The sequence below is a fragment of the Heterodontus francisci genome, chromosome 26 (genome assembly GCF_036365525.1).
Source record: "Heterodontus francisci isolate sHetFra1 chromosome 26, sHetFra1.hap1, whole genome shotgun sequence".
NCBI lineage: Eukaryota > Metazoa > Chordata > Chondrichthyes > Heterodontiformes > Heterodontidae > Heterodontus > Heterodontus francisci.
The window spans coordinates 50694743-50715529 of record NC_090396.1 but is presented as its reverse complement, the minus strand read 5'-3'; the positions used below and the strand labels follow the sequence as shown (position 1 = coordinate 50715529).

General features: G+C 39.6%; 1 protein-coding gene across 3 annotated transcripts in view; it reads left to right on the top strand.

The window, feature by feature from the left end:
- The window catches only part of slc38a10 (solute carrier family 38 member 10), a 131830-nt gene that overhangs the window by 15244 nt on the left and 95799 nt on the right, over positions 1–20787 (top strand). For all 3 annotated transcript variants that reach the window (XM_068058201.1, XM_068058202.1, XM_068058200.1), the window contains exons 4-6: positions 9999–10092; positions 11015–11158; positions 16475–16599. In XM_068058201.1, coding sequence (XP_067914302.1) covers positions 9999–10092; positions 11015–11158; positions 16475–16599 — 363 coding nt within the window. The remainder of the gene's footprint in view (positions 1–9998; positions 10093–11014; positions 11159–16474; positions 16600–20787) is intronic.

Genomic DNA, 20787 nt, shown 5'->3' with positions numbered 1-20787 from the left:
AAGCTGCCTACCAACGCCAGCAACTTGTCTTATGCGGCATCTTTAAACTTAAAAAATATCCGTAGGTGCTCCACAGAGGGGAAAGGAAAAAAACTAAATGGAATAAAGGAAAAAATTACAAAAGCACGTAGAATCTAATAAGCTTTGATCTTGGACTGCTAAGGGTTAATACTTATATCCTATTAGAACTCTGATTGCATTACTCCAGAGGTCGTTTACAATTTAAACTGTAATATTTCAGTCTTGACATCTAATCCATGCACTGGATAATTGTAGAGCACTGTTCTTCACTAATTATAGACTTCCTTTCTTCAGTAATTAGGGTGTAATTGACTCAGACTGAAAGGACAGGTCTCTACTGCTTGGCATCTTTTTTGCTTCTTCAATTGAAATACAACGTTATGAAATCTTAGAGGCTTCCAGAAAAGCTTAGTGTTTCAAATTGTGTTTTATAACTGTGTGTTGGGTTGCTATTACACTGCCACATATCCATTGATGTAAAGCTGTGTAACTTGAATGCTAGATTGATGACTTGACTTCTTTGGGTATTTTGCCCCAAAGATGAAATTGCCTCCAATGGGTAACTTTACCCTCCTCTGGCTTTGCACTGGTGCAGTGTAACTCAGAACTGATGTGAGCCTGAACCTTTAAAGGATGATCTAAGGGTGTGGCTACTCTCGCCTGCACCCTCAAAGGCAGATGTCTTTTTTCTAGTTGGAGAGCAAAGTTCTGCTGTGCAAATGGGCATGCACAGAACTTGCACTTGGCTGAGCTGTGTTGAGACCTAAAGATGGGCAGGCTGCAGTATAACCTTTTTGCCTGTAGGTGTGCATTGTAATCTTCTAATTGCTGGTGGTGTTTCTGTGTCAGTAGTATTGGTATATTTCAGGGTAACTTCCTTTTATGATGGTATTTTCCAGCTTTCTTCCCAAAAAGGGTGATGGTAAGGCAAGGCACAGGGAATTCAAGAGACAGTACAGTAGGATCTACTGTATCTTAATCAACATATATTGCTGAAGATTCCAGACCACTCAGTATTCATGTAGATCAGAGTTGTCCAACATACAGCCTGTGGGCCAGAATCCTGCCTGCCAAAGTTTTAAATGTGGTCTGCCAATCCTTCATAACGTGTGAACAGAAAGGGACGAGATTGATTTTGTTCCATTTGTGTCCCCCATTTGTTAGCAGTAAGTGAGCACAGAGTTGATGCAGTTCACCCTGTTCCTGAGTAGTCACTAGTCTTCGTTTCCTGTAGCCAGCAGCAGTAAGGGGAGGTAGGGGTTGGGGGCAAAATGATGCTTGTGTGATTGATGTGGAAGCTTGCCAATCAAAAGCACGAACTGTTTACATGTGGACGTTCGTCGAATAATAGCATGGGGGAGGCGGGACTTGCTGGGAAGACTGGTGCCGTCGGTCGGGGGAGGGGTGGTGAGCACACAAGGACAGTGGCGGGGGATGAGCACACAGGCAGTGGGACAGTGCTGCGGGGGGCGCAGTTGGGGATGGTGAGCACACAGAAACCATGGCGGGCGGGAGGGGTGGTGAGTATGTAGAGACGGGCAGTGTTGGTGGAGGGTTGTGATGCGTGATTCAGAGTGCTGGCTGCGCTGAGTAGCAGCGTGTTTCCACTCCTGATGCATGGTGGGCGAAGGGCGAAACTGTTGGGGGAAAAAAAATGTTAATTTTTCTACCCAGAATGCCCTATTTCTGATGCCTTTACCTTGTCGGAATTTGCTCACCGACCCCCTATGTATAATAAAAATTGCAATGTGGCGCCTCACACAAAAAAGTTGGACGCCCCTGATGTAGATGTCCTTGAGGCTGTTATGTTGTAAGGTCTGCTGTATGAATTTTCTACGTTGTTGCATCTGCAATTAAAATGCTACCTAGCCACTTTTGAATTCCCTGGCAGGTGCAGTATTATACCACACGACTCGAGGGTGCACCAGCAGTATATAAAACAAAAACTGCTTCATTTAAGAGACTACTTTTGATTCAAATTGATGCCCTCAGCAGTGACATGATTGACCCTGTACAATAAAGAAATTATTTTAGATCTCAAATTAATCTTGAAACATTAATTTATCAGCATAAAAAGACAAAGTAAGGAATTAGAATATTAATTATAAAATAGTAACTCCCTGTGACCAATAGCTGCTGAGGGAATTTAAGTAGCCACTGAAATGCTGGTATAAATATTCTTCTTTAGTCATTTTATCTTTGTGATTTATTCTGTTTCTTTCTCTTCTCAATTCTGTTTTTTGTTTTAGCTTGGCCTCATCCTCTACATGGCCCTGACCTGTTTGTTCTTGCCCACTGTTGCTTTTTCAGCAGTCTTACCTAGCCATATTTAACCTGCACTATCCATTAACTTTTTTACAGCGGTATCTTCTCCCTGCGAAACGTGCTATTTTGCACAAGAAAGCTGCATCACAAAAGAAGGAAACATCTTATTAAATTTTCAACTATACCACACTATCATAGTATATAATAAAACTTGCTGAAAGTCAAACTACTGGTAATTTGGATCCCTGTGGATTACAGCACTTGCTGGTAATCGTATTTAATGGTAAAATAATAAGTTCTATTTATTCAATGTATGCGTATGTGTATTTTTCTTTGCATGTTGTTCAGGATTGGTGTGCTGCAGTACTTTCCCACCAAAACATCTTGGCTGATGGGACAATACAGCAGTTGGGAAGGATTTAAGCGAGAGAAGCAGTGGTGATGGACCAATTATTTGTAAGGAGTCAAGTGGATATAGCAAGGAGCACAAGAAATTAAATAAGATCTATTTACATGAATGTCAGGACCACAAGAAATATAATGGATGAGTGGTGGTAAATAGGGAGCTAATCGATATTTTAAGAATTACTGAAACTTAATTGAAGGAAGGGGATGCTTGGGGGAACAAATCCTCATCCACTTCCTTGAGTTAAATTTCATGGGAGTTTTATGCTGGCAGCGGGGGTCTTGATGTCAGGCGAAGCCGATGCTGAGACCCCGCACTGCCTCTTCTTTGGAAGGCCTACCAAAATTAGTGCCAAGCAAGCAATTAGTTGGGCAACGGTGGGCATTCCATAGGATTTAGGACCCCATCGCCGGAAGTCCTGGCCTTGCAGAGCTGCCGGTCAATCAAAGGCTGGTAGCTGCACCTACCAGAGGCTGAGGAGAGTTGCTGGAGCCTGGCCTCAGATCGGTCAGGGTGGGAAGGTCTCGCAGGTGGGGTGGGGGTGGAAGAAAAGGGTGCTGTTTGGCAGGGGTGTTTGGCTGCATGGCGCAGGGGGGTGGCACTCAACAATCCTCTTACATTTTGCTGGGGGGGGCAGTGGTGAGGTCCCACCATCCCACCCGATTTTATGCTCTCCCCGCCTCCAAACCCACTGCGGGCGAGAGCATAAAATTCCACCCATGGTGCTTTGAGAGGGGTGGAGAAGGAAATAAAGGGTGTGAAAGTTTATACATTGTTGAAATGAAGGAAAGAATTTGGAATTGGTATGGAGTATCTGGGTGGAACTGAAAGATAGAAAAAGGAAAGAATTGGTGGTACGGATATGTTATAGACCATCACTTAATACTGCGGTGGATGTAGTACTCTTGGAGGTCAAAAAAATGTTCCTTGTAATACCTCTGATGTAATCATGAGCCCTTTCCTATCCTGAGTGGTGTGAAACAGGGCTGTGTTCTCGCACCCACACTTTTTGGGATTTTCTTCTCCCTGCTGCTTTCACATGCGTTCAAATCCTCTGAAGAAGGAATTTTCCTCCACACAAGATCAGGGGGCAGGTTGTTCAACCTTGCCCGTCTAAGAGCGAAGTCCAAAGTACGGAAAGTCCTCATCAGAGAACTCCTCTTTGCTGACGATGCTGCTTTAACATCTCACACTGAAGAATGCCTGCAGAGTCTCATCGACAGGTTTGCGTCTGCCTGCAATGAATTTGGCCTAACCATCAGCCTCAAGAAAACGAACAGCATGGGGCAGGATGTCAGAAATGCTCCATCCATCAATATTGGCGACCACGCTCTGGAAGTGGTTCAAGAGTTCACCTACCTAGGCTCAACTATCACCAGTAACCTGTCTCTAGATGCAGAAATCAACAAGCGCATGGGTAAGGCTTCCACTGCTATGTCCAGACTGGCCAAGAGAGTGTGGGAAAATGGCGCACTGACACGGAACACAAAAGTCCGAGTGTATCAGGCCTGTGTCCTCAGTACCTTGCTCTACGGCAGCGAGGCCTGGACAACGTATGCCAGCCAAGAGCGACGTCTCAATTCATTCCATCTTCGCTGCCTTCGGAGAATACTTGGCATCAGGTGGCAGGACTATATCTCCAACACAGAAGTCCTTGAAGCGGCCAACACCCCCAGCTTATACACACTACTGAGTCAGCGGCGCTTGAGATGGCTTGGCCATGTGAGCCGCATGGAAGATGGCAGGATCCCCAAAGACACATTGTACAGCGAGCTCGCCACTGGTATCAGACCCACCGGCCGTCCATGTCTCCGTTATAAAGACGTCTGCAAACGCGACATGAAATCGTGTGACATTGATCACAAGTCGTGGGAGTCAGTTGCCAGCATTCGCCAGAGCTGGCGGGCAGCCATAAAGACAGGGCTAAATTGTGGCGAGTCGAAGAGACTTAGTAGTTGGCAGGAAAAAAGACAGAGGCGCAAGGGGAGAGCCAACTGTGCAACAGCCCCAACAAACAAATTTCTCTGCAGCACCTGTGGAAGAGCCTGTCACTCCAGAATTGGCCTTTATAGCCACTCCAGGCGCTGCTTCACAAACCACTGACCACCTCCAGGCGCGTATCCATTGTCTCTCGAGATAAGGAGGCCCAAAAGAAAAAAGAAAGAAAGAATCATGGAAGATTTTAATTTTCCTGACTATGACGTTGGGATAGTCTGATGCAGTTTATCAAAGTACTTTTAAGAATCTTTGTAAGGTGAAGGAACCCACAAGGAAGAAGGTAAATAAAAACAAGAAAAGCTGGAAATACTCAGCAGGTCTGGCAGCATCTGTGGAGAGAGAAGCAGAGTTAACGTTTCAGGTCAGTGACCCTTCTTCAGAACTGGCAGATATTCGAATGTGAAAAGTTTTAAGCAAGTAAAGCAGGGGTGGGGCAAGAGATAACAAAGGAGAAGATGTAGATAGGACAAGGTCACAGAATAACCGACTGGAAGGTCATAGAGTAAAGGCAAACAGTATGTTAATGGTGTGTTGAAAGACAAAACATTAGTACAGATAGGGTGTTAACAGACTGAAAACTGAACAGTCTCAAGTACAAACATGAAAAAACAGGGTAGGCAAACTGAACAAACTAAGATGAAATAAAATAAACAAAAAAATATATAAAAAAGGAAGAAGGTAAAAGTAGGTTTGCTCCTTACTCCCTGCTGATTAGTTATGAGCCAAGTTGAACTAAGGGAATATTTGGGGATCCATTGATCATCATGTTAATTTTAAGATTGAAGTACGGGCAGAATATGTAATAAAAACAATTTTAAAAAAAACAATTTCAGGAGAGCATACTTCTGTGATGAAAGGCAAGCTCTACAAGGGAACATGAGCAGGCTATTCAGTCCCTTGAGCCCTGCTGTGCCATCTGATTTGATCGTGGCTGATCTGTACCTCAACCATATTCACCTGCCTTTATTCTACATCCCTTGATACTCTTACCTAACAAAAATCTATCAATCTCGGTCACTGAGACTTCAAGCATGGGGTCTTTCAGTGATGTATCCATGCTGTGCCCTCCTGATTATTTGACCTTCAGTGTTGTACCTGAGGGGGATGCTTTGCAAAGGTGAATTGTTGTTGATCTGATGAATGGAAATTTGTTTAGAAAGGAAGTGCTTGCCAATTGTGATGCGAGTCATCTGACTCATCCATGGGGAAGCAAGGGGCAGTCTTTCTATTTTAACATTTTGTTTATATTTTAGGGTTTGGTGGTTTAACCTGAATTTTAGATTAATCTTTTAGAAGTAATTATAGGGTAGAAACTGAAAATCAGAAGGGTTAATTGTATACATGATAGATTGTATAGAAAAGCTCCATCTTATTCTCCAACAAAGCAGAAGAAAAACACATTGTATTAGAGCAGAAATACAACAGGATGGATTTGGCTTGCCATCTACTTTGTCATTGGGATTATTTGGAAGTGTTTTGTGACTGACAGCAAGAGGAGCAAACCAAAATAAAAGAGGAATTTAGAAATTACTCTTGACATATTAGTGGATGAGCACTTAATGCATTTGTATATTGTTACAACCGAGGTGGGAGGAATGCACTATTTATTAGTCTCACTTCTCCACAGGTCACAACATATTTTAGATTTTTACCACTGACCTATCCATCGATCATGTACTCTCTTTTTCCCAGAATGTAACACACCAACCAGGTTTCTTTAATTAACAACAAAATTATCAGTTTATTATAAAAACAAGTCTTAACTAGTATTGAAGTAAAGCAGAAACACACAGATTTTAAATTTTTAAGTCCCCTTTTTACCTTAGTCCTTTCACACACACTGGTTAATGGAAAAAATAAGAGATTTGTTACAGACAAAAAGAAATACTTGGGCAGATCACTTGCTCATTTTTGAAGAAAATAGCAAATGAGATGTTTCAAAACTGGCATACAGTCTAACTTCTGAGCACACTTAGACAGGTCACAGATCTTTTAGAACAGTTCTTTTCAGGTGGCATTGAGAAGTAATTTAGCAGGCTTTCTTCAAAGACAGGAATTGAGATGAATTGACGCAGTGGACTTCACAGAATCACAGAATTGTTACAAAGTAGAAGGAGGCCATTCGGCCCATCGTGTCTACACTGGCTGTATGAAAGAGCAGTTCCCTCAGTCCCATTCCCCTGCCTTCTCCTCATAATCCTGCACATTTTTCTTTTTCATATAACCATCTAATTCCCTTTTGAATGCTTCAATTGAACCTGCCTCCATCACTTTCTCAGGCAGTGCATTCCAGGCCTTAACCACTCGCTGCGTGAAAAGGTTTTTCCTCATGTCACTTTTGCTTCTGTTACCAAATACTTTAAATCTGTGCCGTCTCGTTCTCAATCCTTTCACGAGTGGAAACAGTTTCTCGATATCTACTCTGTCTAGACCCCTCATGATTTTGAATACCTCTATCAAATCACCTCTCAGCCTTCTCTTCTCCAAGGAAAACAGTCCTAACTTCTCCAATCTATCTTCCTAACTGAAACTCCTCATTCCTGAAGCCATTCTTGTGAATCTCTTCTGTACTCTCTCCAATACCCTCACGTCTTTCCTCAAGTGCAGAGCCCAGAATTGGACGCAATACTCCAACTGAGGCCGAGCTAGTGTCTTATATAAGTTCAACATAACTTCCTTACTCTTGTACCCTATGCCTCTATTAATAAAGTCCAGGATACTGTGTGCTTTATTAACTGCTCTCTCAACCTGTTCTGCCACCTTTAATGACTTATGCACATATACACCTAGGTCACTCTGCTCCTACACCCCGTTTAGAATTGTGCCCTTTATTTATTTAGAGATACAGCACTGAAACACGCCCTTCGGCCCACCGAGTCTGTGCCGACCATCAACCACCCATTTATACTAATCCTACACTAATTCCATATTCCTACCACATCCCCACCTGTCCTTATATTTCCCTACCACCTACCTATACTAGGGGCAATTTATAATGGCCAATTTACCTATTAACTTGCACGTCTTCTGTATTGTCTGTCCATGTTCTTCCTACCAAAATGAATCCCCTCACATTTCTCTGCTTTGAACTTCATCTGCCACCTGTCTGCCCATTCCACAAATCTGTCCGTCCTTTTTGAAGTTCTACACTATCCTCCTCACAGTTCATAATGCTGGAAAGCAAGCTGGGTTGTTGTCTTCTGTTCTTCCTTGTCACTTCAGACTTGACTTTATCTCACTCCAGAAGATAAAACAAACAGTAACCAACAATCAAAAACCTTGAGTTTTCTGCCCTTCCAGGTGTGCTCTGCTGCTACTGGGCTTGTCCAATCAAAGGGGCGCTTGTCAGTTCTCTACCCGTTACCAGGGTTTCTGTTCTATCTTTAACTTGAGTCATGTGACAACCAATAACATTGTTGTCACCAGTTCCTTCAGTGCCTGCTTGATGGCTCTCTTTGTAAAAAAAAAAACTGATCCAGCATTAATTCAATTTAACTATAAATTCCTTAAAAATTTTTTTTTAACAAAAACAAAAGCACCTTCATAACAGTATGTTCATTTAATCTGTTTGTTTCAATGGAGGCATTAACCTATTTAAAATGGGACAAAAGAACAGATAAAGAAGCATCATATTCAGCATTCATCTGCTTCTTTTCTGGAATAAGTGCCTCTGGCCATTGTATGGTTTTGGATTTTGTTGTACTGAGTGCTAGCGAACCTGTAGTCCTTTGATTACAAAAATCTTGTATTACATGTGTTACGGCCAGAATTGAGAGAGAACTGATACCCCAGTTCTTTTTCCCTTTTCTGTCCGTAATCAGTGTGGTGTGTTGTGAAAAGGAAGATGTGTGAGTTTCTTAACCCCTGAGTGTATGGCCAATTCGAATAACCAGCAGCATGCTTTTCGTGGGTGTAAATAAAGAGGATTATTTTTATTCACATGTTCACCCTGAAAATCTAACGCTACGTCACTCACCACTCATGCACACACAAACACTTGCGAAGGAAAGCCTTTAAAAGGATAGTGCACTTTTACAAATTATAAGCGAAGGAATAGTTTGTAAGTCACATGATTTGGCTCATTATGAGGGGAAAAGGCGTGTGTTGCGGGTCTGGTGAAGAAGGCATTTTCATTCCTGAAATGTAGTTAAGTGAATTCAATAGCCGGAGTTGTATATTGAAGTCGTTGCAGGATTCTGTCGAAGAGGTAGATTTTCAGCAGGTCACAAAGTTATTTGCTTGTCGTCTTTCCACTTTGGAGGTTGGTTTTCTGTACTGGTGGACTCGAAAAGGAACCGGTTCAGAGACACTAAGATGTTAGGGTCTCCAATTCTTGTAAGGCACAATAGTCCTGCCTCATCTGCCTTCTATTTTCTGCAGCCTGTATTTTTAAAAGGAGACCAACATGACTGCCCCACCATTGACTTCTCTCAGTTCCTTTTCCAAATGTGATGGTGGGGGTGGGTCTAGATTGATTAACCTCATCCTGTTTATTGTTCTAAGACATTTATCCTGAAGAGGGTTAAGACAATCACCTTCGTTTTCAGGAGAAAATCATTCAATTCAAGAATGTCTCCCGATGGTTTCAGGATGGGCATTGATGACACCTCTTGGTCTGGAAGGTATTTTTCTGTCCTCTCAGACAGAATCAATTCTTGAATACACAAATCAAGGTCATCTGGCCTTTGGCAGCCATCTTTGTAGCCCATGTCCACTTTTAATGTTTATTGTGGTTCATTTAAAACAAAAGGAAAATTCAGTTCCAGAAGATGCTATGCTGTATATAGTTTGTTTAAAGTTATGAATAGGACATGCCTGTACTGGGCATGAGATGTGTCCTGAAAAGTATTTTATTCTTTGCAGTTGATATCAGCACCCCTAAAATAGCTACCTTGATAGTGGGTTTTGGCAGGTTATTTAGCAGTGGGCGTATCACAGCTGAATATAATCCAGTCCACATCAGATGAGGACTGAACATGTGCACTTTCCTCCCAAGGTTTCTGGATAGCGATCAGGAGTAGATATTAACTTTTGTCCCTGTATTTTTCCATTCTTCAGCTCAGTTTAGTGACGTTTACTGAAGTTCTCTGCTGCCATTCCACCTGAAATAGTCTCTTAACGCCATGCAGCTGAGGGGTAAAACCTGTGATATTCCTGGTCTGAATGGTTTCATATCACACTAGATGGTGCATTTATCTACTCTTCTAATACAGCAGCAGAGTGGCAATTGGGTGAGGGGGTAGGGGGTGGCAGGTGAAGGTGAATTTTTATTGCAGAGATATTAATTATGGTTCTGTTTACTTTCTAGCTTGATTGGTTTGATGTTGGGGACCTGTATTGCTTTTTACGTTGTCATCGCTGATTTAGGATCTAATTTCTTTGCTCAATTGCTTGGACTTCAGGTAAGCAGGCTTTGCATATGGCAGATATTGACCAAAAAGGTTTAGTTTCAAGAGTGGCACAAAAATGCACTGAGGTAGTTGCCCCCTCTAATCTAAAGTAAAATATGGAACATTTCATGATCCACTAGTTTCTTTCAAACAGTGGCTAATAGCAGGTAGAAACAAACTTCACAAAGTGCTTGAATAATATATGTAGTCTGAGCTTTGCAGAATTTAAAATTGGTAAAATTTGCCCTGTGCTGCGTCTCTATTTTGTCATTTTGATATCAACTCTTAAGTTGCTGCACTATAATTAAAGGATGCTAAAATCATGCATGCGAATGAGCCACCAGATTTCTTTATGCGGCACTATTTTCATTTTGGGGTTCAAGTGTCCATCAAAAACCGAGCTGCTTTCTGAACGCTTGTGAAGTCATTTGAGTCCCTCAACAGAATGACAGCTTTGTAGCCCATTCCTTGATTTCTATTGAGTTCTATTCTTCCTTTGAATTTTGTGACAGTAATAATCTTCAGTGATGGCCTTACAATGACCTCTCATACACTGCAGTTATTATACTTTTAATGCTGCCTGTAACTGATTGTTATTGTGCTTCCTTTAGCAAAACTGATGAATTATTTTTTATTAAAAAAGATGGTGAACGAAGAATAAAAGATTGCAGTTTAATCTTTGGTTTCAAGTGACAACCATAAACCCTTCAAGCTTCACGTTGCTTGGTTCTGACCTTGTTTGAGCTCTCTGATTAAATTACAATATTAATATTCCAATGATTTATATTTTCATGGATATTGCATTTTTTAGATCCTGTGATCTATTTATTGCTGGACTATACCTTGTTATCAGAAATCCACTTGTGTTGTAACCTGTTGATATGATGGGATTATAACTTTTTCAGTTCTTTTTACTGCCATTTTTCTGTTTTAGGTAACACAGGGATTCCGTGTATTCTTGCTGTTTGCAGTCTCTGTGTTTATAGTGCTCCCACTGAGTTTGCAAAGGAACATGATGGCCTCGATCCAGTCCTTCAGTGCCATGGCTCTAATATTCTACACTCTCTTCATGTTTGTAGTGAGTACCCTAATTTGCATTCAGCTGTCTAAATTTCCAAAGTCTTTTCACTTCTCATTTATTTCTGGTTGTAGCAGATTTTAAATCTAACTGTAAATAGTTTTTCTGATTTAAGTCTTGTAGTAATCAAAGCTTCGAGCCTTCAATGGTAATGCTGTGTACAGTCGATTTATAGAATAAAGCCTATAAATATGTTGGATAAAGTGGAATAGGATTGAATTTGGAATTAATAAATGCATTTGTGTATTTAAAACTGGACTGCACATTTCTGTATGCCAGTGCCATGTAAGATTTTATTCTGAATAGTGCACTGAACATTGATGCTGTTTTAATACTAATGTCTTTTCATTAATGACCCACTAAGAGTTTAGGCTTGATGCACATTGGGAAATCAGATTGAAACCTATTAACAAAGTATGAAGTTGTCTTGAGTATGGTATTACTGATATATTTGCAGAATAATCAACCACACATCAAAAAAAAAAAAAATTTTGTAAGCACAAATTCAATGTTCTAAATTAAAGCTTTGTGACCCAATAATGCTTTTTTTTTTAAATCATGATTAAACTTTGGAAAAACACATTACAGTGGAAAGGGTTACTTAAATATTTCTATACCAAAAAATAATTTTTACACCATTGCTTTATAATCCAAAGTTCTTCTAGCCATTTAATCTCCCAAAAAAGACAAGAAATTTGCAGCAAGGTTTAAATGAAACAAAAAGCTGGAAATACACAAAATCTATAAAAGAGAAAAGACAGGTTCATGTTTTGGATTTAGTTTCAGATTTGCAGCATTTGCAGTTTTCCTTTTTTAATTTTACTCCAGTTAATGACATGCACAAAGCATATAAATAAATCAGTGGCTTTAAATTTAGTTCAGTAAATATTTAATTTTAATTTCACAAACAAAGTGCTGCAGTAGCATATTCTATTTAGTAACCATAACATTTGTTGGATAATGTAGCTTTAAATTGAATGTGTGTGAAGCTATCTCCTTTACAGCTGTCGTGTTGCAATGTGTGGCTTTATTCTGGATTAGAGACAGAATTGAGGAACGTGTGTTATGGTTATTGTTGCTGTGGAGGCTTTGTGATGCTATACTGTGGAATAGTAATAGTATTACATTGCTGTATTCATCAACTGCTCATATGAGAATAATAAACTTGTATAAAAGATGATTTTCTTTCTATCCCTATGCCATTACTATCTGTGGGCAGCCATATTGTATGTTTTTTTTGTAGATAAGATCAGGAGCTGGTACAGCTTCCAATTGGAACTGCTCATTTGTTGGAAGTTTATCTGAAGTACAATGATAGCTGGTCTTTGTTTTTATTTTTTAGAAATGCTGTAAATATTTCACTTTTGAAAGCAAAAGTAGATGTACATTTATATACTTCTAAGTTTGGCTATGTAGCTTTTGACCATATTTCTAAACCTGTTTCTTTTGAGCAGAAAAAAAATTGCCTGGTGAAAATAATTTTAGAGGTTTAGTTAGTGTTAAACATATTATTTGTTTCAATTCCTTCTTGAAAGATCGTCATCACCTCAGGAGCTTCAGGTTTTATTTGGGTTAATGTAGTGCAAGAGGCTATGTGATACAAACAGGGTGCAGACTGGGAGCAAAAGAGAGGTTTGGAAGTTAGAGGACACCAGTGAGGCAGATCCAAAAGGTGTGACTGAATGCAGCAAGAGTTCCAATAGAAGATGGGATGGCTGGCCATTACATGGGCAGTAATTAGATGTAAATTTAAAAATAGGATTTTGTGTAACTTTCCTTTTGATACATTGGAAAGGTCCAACACATTCACATACAGAAAGGAATAAGGTGATGTGATAGCAATCTGCATCATTCTTCTTGTTACGACCAGGTGAGAAAGGGGTCCAAGGGTCTTTTTCAGCCTTCACCTGGTCTTATTGTAACAGGGTTTTAATTTTAAACACACCATGTTTTGAGCTCCCCCTTGGTGAATCCTTGTTCACTGCTTTCCAATTATAAGGCAAAGAAATGAGCATAAACAGGCTTTCTTAGGTTAAAGAAAATTTAAATTTTATTAAATTTAAACTTAAACTCTAAGTCGGTTAATGCCTACGAATACACTGCGCGCCCCACGCTTGCATGCATACGTGATACGCACATGCAAATAGAGACAGAAAAGAGCAGAAGAAAAATAGTGGAGAGGGTTGAGGCAATCTCTGAAGAGTGTTTTTTTTTTACTGTGCTTTGAGCTCTCTGTAGAGTCCTTGTAATTCTGATGAAAGGTCATTGACTTGAAACATTAACTCTTTCTCTCTTCACAGATGCTGCCAGACCTACCGAGTATTTCTGGCACTTGCTGTTTTTGTTTCTACAATTATGACCATCATTGCCAATCTGATCCACTGCCATTTGTTGCTGACACCAGTTTGCTTTGCTGTTAACTTGTAAGGATCACCTGAGTTTCATCTACAAGGTCTCTTCAGAGTAATGACAGAATTCTGGTGGAGCAAACCATGTCCTTGCCATCTGATCCATCTAGATTAATTCAGTATACCAAGATGGATCATTATTAGCTTCAGTGATTTGCAAGATCATAATTTATGAGCATCTGCATGGTGCAAACTATAAAATGATTTCCTTCAAGATAGCTGACCATGTAAGAGGGTTGCTACATTAAATATTTAGAGTATCAATTCATTGAAAAAAACGATTTGAACATCTGCTTTCCAATCACTAACTGTTGTGTGTATTACAAACAACTAAATTTTAAAAAGTAAAAATCAACAATCTATACTGCCCTTTGTTAAGTGCAACAAGATGAATGAAAGTTCTCTTAAAAACAAATAAGGTGGAAGCGGAACCACAGACTAGAGTAAATATAGCATTTTCAGCTATTCTGAGTGCTGCAGTTACCTTAATATAAATGTTCATGAATGTAAAACTTTCATTTACAACATGCAATAGTCATATGATCTTTGTTTTGCTGAATGAATTGAAAAACAAAAATATTGCATTTATCCAGGGTGCCTTAAGGGTAATAATATACATTACCCAATTTAAAGAAAAATTCCCCTTCTCATTTTCCTCTGCCCAAATTAGTCCCATAAATCCATAATGCTTTCCTCAGTTGAAAGAGTGGGATATCTAGTCTGAGGACATCTCCAGAGCTGTGTGAAAACTGCTTCTTGGTGAATCTGTCAGCAAGTGCCCGAGGTGGTGTACGCTGGAATTTTCTTTAGGCTTGTTTATCCTCACTTGTGGAACCTTATGCACCTCAGCCAAGATGAGGAATCTCTGCTGCAGGGGAAGCTTGTGAGAATATTGGATGGTGACTTGCTGGATTTCACACCAGGGTCTCCCTGCAAGTTAAGATTTCAGCATTCTTCTTTTAAACTTCATCTGCTTTTGATCACAAATGGTTGAGGTATTTACATATGTGAATCTTGCATGATGAGAAAATAGCTGACTACCGATATTTATATTTTAGATTGATTTACATTTGAAATGAAGGGTTTCTAAAATATTTCTGTAAAATTTAAAAACTAATATTTTATTTCCGGCAGTCATCATTGCAAATTTGGGTATAAACAGCACAAGATCTCTCATGTTTTCTTCTCTGCCAGTCCTTTCATTGTTGTCACTATTACATTCGAATCTTCCCACATAAAATCCTAGTATATTTTCTATGATGCCTCTCAATTCTGGCCTGTGTTGAGGGTTAGCTGTTGAAGTTAAGATACAGTATATGGCCTCACCCTACAAAATCGCTATATCTATTTGTAATACTCTTTGTGCCTTACAGTAATCAGTGGCCTCGTTGTGGATTTGAAGCCAGTCTCACTATAATTTATCACATTATCATACTCTTATTAAGAAATGGAATACAATTATGATATAAACATGTCCAATTAATTATTTGGGATGCGATGGTATGAGGTCATAAGTATTTTGTGTATCCTTTATCGTTTATTAGTTTACAACTTCAGTGAATTTGCTTGGACAGACAACTTGTATGAATTTGAACTACATAACTAAACCAATAGGATGCAATAAGGCTAAGCACAAAATTTAGCATACTCTGATCAGACTATATCTTCAATAGTATGTCCAGTTCTGATCATTAAATTACTTCAAATTTCAAGAGTTGAACAAAGGGGCCTTAGGTTCAAACAATTGAAAGACAAATGTAGGAGCGATATTGGGAAGGTCTTCGCATCAAGTAATCAATGTGGAATGGATTCTGTCATGCAGGCCCCCATCTGCCAAGAATGAGACCCCTTAATTTCGCCACGTGAACATTGATTTTTAAACTGTTACTGGAGTAAAGAAAGAACTTTTTTTAAAAAAAAAACACCAGACCCTTGACTGGAAAGATATCTGCATAGTAACACAGTACTTGGAAAGGACAAAGGGGCCACTCCCTGCTCCAATTTAATCCACAATGGACTTTTGATTACCAGACGTTGAAGGTGGAGAAGCTTGCATTCCAGGTTAACTACTAAAATGGCTGAATACACAAACAGACGTGGTCAGACCAGTTTCGTCACGTGTCTCATGGGCTGTTGGAGTTTCTTTTGAATTTGAACTGAGAAAGCTGTTTGCTGCTGGACTGGAAAAGACCTCTCCTGTCTGCTGTCATCTCATTCTCACCAGCTTCGGAAACCGTTGAAGACACAGGAACCCCAAGAGAGAAAAGTCTCCTACAGTGTACAAGGTTTAAGAAGAATACTGGGCCCCCAACGAAAAGCAAGAACTACCTACGAAAGGACTACAGTGAGCTCGAAGCACAGTAACAAGAAATTTCTGATGTTGCCTCAAACCTCTCTACTTTATTTTTCTTCTCTTATCTGTCTCTATTTGCATGTGCGTATCGCGTATGCATGCTAGCGTGTATCCTTGGGCGTTAACCGAATTAGAGTTTAAGTTTAAATACATTTCACTTTTCTTTAAACTTAAGAAGGCCTGCTTGTGCTGCTCTTTGCCTTATAATTGGAAAGTGGTGAACAAGGATTCATCAAAGGGGAACTCAAAGCACAAGTGTATTTAAAATTAAACCCTGTTAGAATAAGACCAGGTGAAGGCTGAGAAAGGCCCCTGGATGCCTTTCTCACCTGGTCATAACAATTCCCAGATACATTAGTGGAGATAAAATTCCTGGAAATATACAAGAACATTAGTCAGTGCAATGACCTTCAAGGCCATTATAGATGGATGAATTAAAATGGACCAAATAGCCTTTCTCATTTGTAATTTTCTGGTAATCTTGTGATCCTCAAAGATAATGATGAGAATGATGTATTCATTGACTGTTAATCTTGGTGTTCTCCCTCACCACAGATTGCGCTATCTTCCTTCAAACATGGCCTCTTTACTGGTCAATGGCTGAACCGAGTCAGTTACATTCGCTGGGAAGGCATCTTTCAGTGTATTCCTATCTATGGCATGTCTTTTGCCTGCCAGTCGTAAGTTCTTTGGCTTCTCTTTCTAACCTGCTGTGCTTTTTTTTTTGTTGTAAATATTTTTCATCTTTAAAGCTTACTGGTTAGAATTAATTAAACATAGAAAATAGGAGCAGGAGTAGGCCATTCGGCCCTTCGATCCTGCTCCGCCATTCATTGTGATCATGGCTGATCATGGCTGAGCAGCCTGTTCTGGCTTTCGCCCTTTGATCCCTTTAGACCCAAGAGCTATAGCTAACTCCTTTTTGAAAACATACAATGTTTTGGCCTCAACTGCTTTCTGTGGTAGCGAATTCCACAGGTTCACCACTCTGGATGAAGAAATTTCTCCTCATCTCAGTCCTGAAATGTTTACCCTGTATCCTTAGACTATTTTTACCCTGTATCCTTAGACTAAACCTAGTTAATCTGGTAAACTATATGATCATATGGGAAGAACTGGAATCAAAAGAACAACTTCTAGTGCCTTTATTGTAGAAAAATGTCCCCAGATGTTTTGAGGTGTAATCAAACAAGGTATTAAGGGGGGTGAACAAAAGCTTGGTCAGAGTGCCTTAACAGAGGATAGTGAAGTGGTGAGGTGAAGGCTTTATAGGGAGGGAAGTCAGAGCATGGGACTTAGATGATGGCACGGTTACCAATAGTGGGATGAAGGAAGGGAGGGATGCACAAGAGGCCATAGTTGAAGGAAGGAGAGTTCTGTGGGGTGGATGCAGTGGGGCTGTACAGCACGAGGAGGTTATGGAGATTGTGAGGGGTGAGGTATTGGGATTTAAACATGAGGACAAGAATTTTAAATTGGAGGCAATGGAGGATCAGGAGCCAATGTAGATCACCAGGAATGTTGGATGGGTGAGTGCGACTTGGTACGCGATAAGATGTAGGCAGTGAAATTGGTTGTATCACCTAGATGCATTGTTTCTCTTAGGATGAGTACTTTTCAGTCTTTCGAAGGTAACTTGGCTGTAGAAATGAACCAGTTCAGAGTAGACAGCCTGTATAAATGAGTCTTGCTGTGCAGAACTTAATGTCTGGGTCGAGGAGGGGAGGGAAAATTCAGTGACCCAGTTTCTCCCACACCCTTGAAAGTACAACTTTAAAAAATCCCACATGAAGGAGTGACGCAGGTTGTTATGGCATTTCCGCTGGCATGGACCCGATGGACCAAATAGCCTCGTTCTATGAAACCATAGAAAAGTTACGACACAGAAGGAGGTCATTCAGCCCATCGTGTCTGCGCCAGCTGGAAAACTAGCTGCTGCAAATTTCTGATTCTAAGCAATTTACATCAGCTGTTCACTGGAAATAGAAGCCATGATGCCAGCATCTTTGATCATGAGATATTTTTGGCGGAATGGTTACATTATCCTATGATTTGAATTGGGTAGGTTTTCATCTTGCTTTAGTGTATGGCCAATTTTTGTGGTGTTGCTGTTTGTAGTGAAATGTAATGTGACCCCATTTTCTACTTCCTTTCCATTTGCAGTTTCCTCCGTACAAAAGATACCCTCATCTTACAGCTTTTGCTGAATTAACATTATACATTAAGATAAAATCCAGTGATTATATAGATTCCAGATCCATTTATTGATGCAGCTATTGTATCAAGACTGAATTTAGTTTGCGTGATAACACCAGTGAGACGTCACTTTGACAAGGGACTGTTTGTTTTAAATGCAATATTAAACTGTTATACCCTCAATTTATCTCTTCAGTTTGTAATTGTAGTGCATTTGTTGTGTTAAGTTTATTTCAGAGTTACAGAGGAGTAACGAAAAGCTGTCCAGCCTATATACATATTATTCTGCCTCAGTTAAGGAAAATGGTAGTACCGAAATCTACAGTAACTCTGGCCACACTTTTTAAAAAAAAAAACTTCACTACCTTAAATTTTATATACACAAAACTGTTTTTTTATAGCACAATTCTGTGCCAGATAGGCAAACTGCTTAAGCACAAAAATACATTTTATCTCAAATTTGTTGAAAAGACAAAATGAACTAACTGATGCCAAAAGTATTCAAATAGAATTTTGTCATTTAGTATACTCTTGTGCTCCCCAAATTGTTAAATTATACTTCAAAATATTCAATAATATAATGAGAATGAGATACTGTAACTGAGTTATACTTGTTTTTCAATGTGCATTTGCTTATCTGTTCAGGGGAAATCTTTAAAATTGTGAAAACAAAAATAGATGCCGATCATTGACAGATTTATGTTTTCAAACCCAGTTGACTGCATATTCAAATTCCGAAAGAGATTGCACCTTTTAAATTATATATTTCTACTAACCTTTCACACAGACCACCTTTCCATAACTGTTGAAACTCATCTGCTTCTGACCCAGTGGCTCAACTGGATAGCACTTAAACTCATTTAGCATTCCGATTCAGAGCTATTAGAATGCAAAATGACTTGATCATTATAAAAGAACTTGCGTCATCAGATGTTTTGCATCTCAAAAGTACTTTATGTACATTGATTTAATTTAAAGTGCTGTCATGGTTATGTAGGCAAATGCACAATTGTTTTGTGCACTGCATAATCCCACCATTATTGCAAATGAATAGCCGGGTGTGTTTTTGTTTCCATTGGAAGGAAGAATGTTGGCCATGATACAGGGGGAACTCCCTGCTCTTCATCACATAGGACTAGGATTTCCACCCATTGATAAGAATGGGTGGCCAATCTAATCCAAGTTCCATGGCAACTTTAACATCCACCTGAAGTGCGCTTCTATTCAATTGACAATTATCACACCAGTGCTATGTCTCTTGTGATTTCAGTTATGATTGTATAGAATTATGGCTCAGATTTTGAGGTCAGCAGTGGCGCTCACTGCTTACCTCGAAGAAAGCTGTCCACTAAGATCTAGCAATCTCTGTGGCATGGACTTCCTCCTTCCCCATGGCAGTTTAATCTGGTGCCAAGTCAAGGGGATCTCCAGGTCTGCAGCAGCAGTGATGTCAGCAAGCAGGGTAAGCAGCAATCACATTGAAGTATTCTCTCAGACAGCAGGAAGTTAAAACCACTGAATCCTTTTACTTGCAATTTAAAATTTCAGATAGCAAAATAAAAATATGAAGCTAAAATCAAGAAACAAATTTTTAAAACAAATATTTGAAAACTATGTGGAACCTTTTATATTAATGGAGAAATTTGACATTCCAGAAATATAAAATTAACTTTTCAGGGTGAAGGAGGGTGTTTAGCAATAATTATAAACTTAGTATGCCATTAAAAATCCATTTACACCTCATTCAACCAGGTGTAACTTTTTCAAGGGGTTTTACATCAAGACTAACAGTATAAAAGTGGAAGTTCAATTTCCCAGTGATTGCAGTCTGGGGCGGGGACCTCAACAGCGCATCTACTAGAGAAGCGTAGAATCACTGACAGCAACTTCTGGATTTCCACATAATTCTGCTCATGTGCGGACTCCCAAAGTTGCTGTCAGTTTCAGTGGATTAATGATGACCAAAGCTGACAATTTCGTTATCATTGCAACTGCAAAATCTGGGTCAGTTGCAAATGAATTTTAACTATTTTTCTCTTTTAGAAGTTACCTGTTGGGCAGGGGTTGGGGTTCTGTGTGTGTTTTTTTTTTCATCTAGACCAACTAAATCCACAGTTGCAAACCTGCTTGCATTTTTCAATAAAGCCCAGTTACTGGGGAATATAGCTTTGACTTCCTGAAATCATTTTGTTGTATTTCCAACACTGAGCAATCACAATTGAGAAGATGATTCAGGCCATTGAAGCTTATCCCTCCAGTAAGTTTAACTCATCCAGTTTGGCATCCAGCTGCATGATGAATTCCCTGAAGGTTTTTGTCTCAATTGCATTGTCAGGCAGATTATTCCAAACATGTATTGTCTATCAGGTAAAGAAGTTCTTCCTAGTATTTGTTTGAACTTTTAATTTCGCTAACTTAATTTTGTGTCTTGTTATAACGCCTGATTTTGAAATTATCTGTATTTACAATATGCCATTTTATATGAATTGACTTTCTTAAGCTCTCGAGGTTGTTATTCTCTAGCGTTTTCTCATAGCTCAGCCCCTTTATACTAGGGAACATTCTTTTCTGCACCGTTGTCAAGGCATGCGTGCCCTTTATTGTGGTGTAGTGATTGAAATTAAACACAACACATGGAGTATCATTATATTGTTAAACCTCAGCATAACCTG